This window comes from Tachyglossus aculeatus, chromosome 10 (genome assembly GCF_015852505.1).
Source record: "Tachyglossus aculeatus isolate mTacAcu1 chromosome 10, mTacAcu1.pri, whole genome shotgun sequence".
Taxonomy (NCBI): Eukaryota; Metazoa; Chordata; class Mammalia; order Monotremata; family Tachyglossidae; genus Tachyglossus; species Tachyglossus aculeatus.
Genome location: NC_052075.1, coordinates 59,712,025 through 59,715,344, shown reverse-complemented (window position 1 = coordinate 59,715,344; position 3,320 = coordinate 59,712,025). Strand labels below are relative to the sequence as shown.

The following is a 3,320-nucleotide window of genomic DNA, read 5'->3' as shown; positions in this document are numbered from 1 at the left end:
CTAAGATGGGCATGCGGGTGAAGCTGCACAGCGCCGACCACCCCAACCAGCTGCTGCGGGAGCTGAACCGCTGCCGCCTGGCCGAGACCCTGTGCGACGTCACCATCGTGGTGGGGGCCCGCTCCTTCCCGGCCCACAAGGCCGTGCTGGCCTGCGCCGCCGGCTACTTCCAGAACCTCTTCCTGACGGCCGGGCTGGACGCCGCCCGGACCTTCGTGGTGGACTTCATCACGCCGGCCAACTTCGAGAAGATCCTGAGCTTCGTCTACACGGCCGAGCTGTTCACCGACCTCATCAACGTGGGCGTCATCTACGAGGTGGCCGAGCGGCTGGGCATGGACGCCCTCCTCCGCGCCTGCCACGCCACCTTCCCCGACCTGCACAGGGAGGGGGCCGCCCCGGCCCCGCCGCTCCTGCCCCTCACGGACGGGGTCGGGGACTCGGGGCTGCTGGGCGCCGCGGCGCTGGCCGGCGCGGGCTACGAGGAGGAGGGCCCCGGGGTCGGCGAAGCCATGCCCGGCCTGCCCGCTCCGCAGGCGGAGGGCCGAGAGGCGCCCGGGCCCTGCGTCCCGGTCCCCCCCGGGGGGCCCCGGCTGGGCTCGGGCGGGCAGACGGGCCCGGGGCCCCGCTCGCCATTCGGGGGCCAGAGCAACGGGGAGCGGGCGGGCTTCCTCGGGGCCGGCTCCCTGGACGGGGACGCCGGGCCGGGCCGGGGGCGAGGCTTCGGGTCCCCCGCGGCGCTGCCCGCCCAGCCGCCCCCCGAGGCCGAGGCCGGGCAGCTGGAGCTGGAGGAGCCCGGCAGCGACAGGCCGGGGCCGGGGCCGGCGGCGGAGGAAGTGATCGAGCTGAGCGACGACAGCGAGGAGGAGCTGACCCCGGCGGCGGCCGACGGGGAGGAGGCGGGGGCCGGGGCCGTGGAGGAGAGCTGGGCCGCCGGCGGCGGCCACCAGGCCCGGCCCTGCCAGGTGTGCCACAAGGTGCTGGAGCCCAACGTGCAGCTGATCCGGCAGCACGCCCGCGACCACGTGGACCTGCTCACGGGCAACTGCAAGGTGTGCGAGACGCACTTCCACGACCGCGGCGCCCGGGTGGCCCACGTCCTGTCGCACATCGGCATCTTCCTCTTCGCCTGCGACATGTGCGAGGCCAAGTTCTTCACCCAGTGGCAGCTGACGCTGCACCGGCGGGAGCGGGCCCCCCCCGAGCCCCCGGCGCCCGCCGGCCCCCCCGCCGCCCGGCGCCCCGGCGCTCAGCTGCGCGGCCTGCGGCAAGGCCCTGGCCCGTGACTTCGCCACGGTGCGCGCCCACGTGCTGGACCACCTGAGCGTCCCGGGCCAGACGTGCAGCGTGTGCGCCCAGCACCACCTGAGCCTGTGCGGCCTCATGTGGCACACGCTGTCGCACCTGGGCGTCGCCGTCTTCTCCTGCGGCGTGTGCGCCCGCAGCTTCGTCGACCGCCACGTCCTGGACCGGCACCTGGCGCTGCACCGCCGCGCCGACGACGCCCCGTTCCGCTGCCACGTCTGCGGCCACGGCTTCCGCTCCGAGGCCGCCTACCGCTACCACGTCAGCCAGCACGAGGGCGGCGGTGGCGGCGGCGGCGGGGGCCCGGACGGGCGGACGGGGCCGGCCGAGCGCCCGCAGCCCCCCGCCCTGCCCAAGCGGCGCCCGCCGGCCGACGGAGGGGCGGCCGCCGCCGCCGCCGAGGGCCCGGCCCCGCCCGCCCCCAGCAAGTACGGCTGCAAGGTGTGCGGCAAGCGGTTCGCCCACACCAGCGAGTTCAACTACCACCGGCGGATCCACACGGGGGAGAAGCCCTACCAGTGCAAGGTGTGCCACAAGTTCTTCCGGGGCCGCTCCACCATCAAGTGCCACCTGAAGACGCACGCGGGGGCCCTGATGTACCGCTGCACCGTGTGCGGCCACTACAGCTCCACCCTCAACCTCATGAGCAAGCACGTGGGCGTCCACAAGGGCAGCCTGCCGGCCGACTTCACCATCGAACAGACGTTCATGTACGTCATTCACTCCAAAGAGGCCGACCGCGGCCCGGACAGCTGAGCGCCGCCCGGCCGCCCCTGGCCTGGGGCCCGCACCCCGCCGCCACGTTTACCTCTGCGCCCGCGCCCCCCCAGCCCGGACCCCGTTCTTGTAGCTCCCCGATCCGTTTTATGCTGCTAAGACTCTGTTCCCTGGTCCCAGGCTGCCGGGGACGGGGGTCGCCTCCAGCCCAACCCCCCGTGCCCCCTCCCCGTCAGCAGAGACGGGCTCTCCCACGGCCGAAGAGCCGTGGCCGCGGGGGTCTGAACCCCCTTTCAGGGTAGGAGGTGGGGCTGCTGGGCTCTCTCCACCCTTCTCATTTCCAAAGAAAAGGGGGTTGAAGGTTTAAGGCCTCCGGGGCTCCTCACCAGAGGCGGGGAGGGGTGGGCATGGTGGAGAGAGGGCTGAGCTTCAATCCCCGAACAGCAGGAACCTTGCCTTAAATTCCCTGCCCGCCCAGGCTGGGGCTTCCCGGGGGGCCCCCACCCTCTGTGGCGGCCGCAGGTCTTGGGTTGCAGGTGGCGGCGCCTCTTTTTTTCTACCTCATCCTGGGCTCGGCTCGCTCTGGTCCTGGGAGCCCAGAGTCCGCGAGCTCTCCCTTCGTGGCCGGCCCAGTTCTCGTGCCGTGGATGGGATGTCCGGTCCCTCCTGCTGCCCCCCGGCCGCCTGTGAAAGTCATGGGCGGCGGCATTTCGTTCATTCACTCAATCGTATTTATTGAGCGCTTACAGTGTGCAGAGCACTGTACTGAGCGCGTGGGAAGTACAAGTCGGGCAGGCCCGGAGCATGTGGTTGTGTCCCCCCTGCCAGGCCTAGGCCTCCCACCCCAGTCAGGCCTTGGGGAAAGCCTCCCCGGGAGGGCAGCGTCACCTCGAAGGAGTGACCGGACAGCTGGAAGAGTCCCAGGGGACGGAGGGAGCAATCAATCAATCGTATTTATTGAGCGCTTACTGTGTGCAGAGCACTGGACCAAGCGCTTGGGAAGTACAAGTTGGCAACATAAGGAGCAGAGCAGAGGGTCCCCTGGGCCCCTGAGGCCGAGCCGGCCCGGCAGCCGCCCACCGGCGGGGAGTCGGAGGGGCGGCCGGGTCTCAAAGCTGTGAAATTCCCCTGACCTCTTCTAGTGTCCCCAACCCGTCGTTGTCGCGTTTAAGTTGCAACAGTGTCCCGCAGGTGGAGGGGTCCCGCCGGTGGAGGGGTCTCTATGGAGCCTTGTTGCCGGGGGGCGCCCCTACAGGCCTCCGCCGCCAGGGGGCGCCCGCGCAGGCCTCCGCCGCCAC

The 3,320-nt window shown here is 71.7% G+C and overlaps 1 protein-coding gene across 1 annotated transcript; it reads left to right on the top strand.

Annotated features, from left to right (window-relative positions):
* ZBTB39 (zinc finger and BTB domain containing 39) lies at positions 1 to 3,320 on the top strand. The gene is given in 2 exon segments (XM_038752071.1): positions 1 to 1,219; positions 1,221 to 3,320. Coding segments are annotated over 2 exon segments (2,055 nt in total). The 5' UTR covers positions 1 to 5; the 3' UTR covers positions 2,062 to 3,320.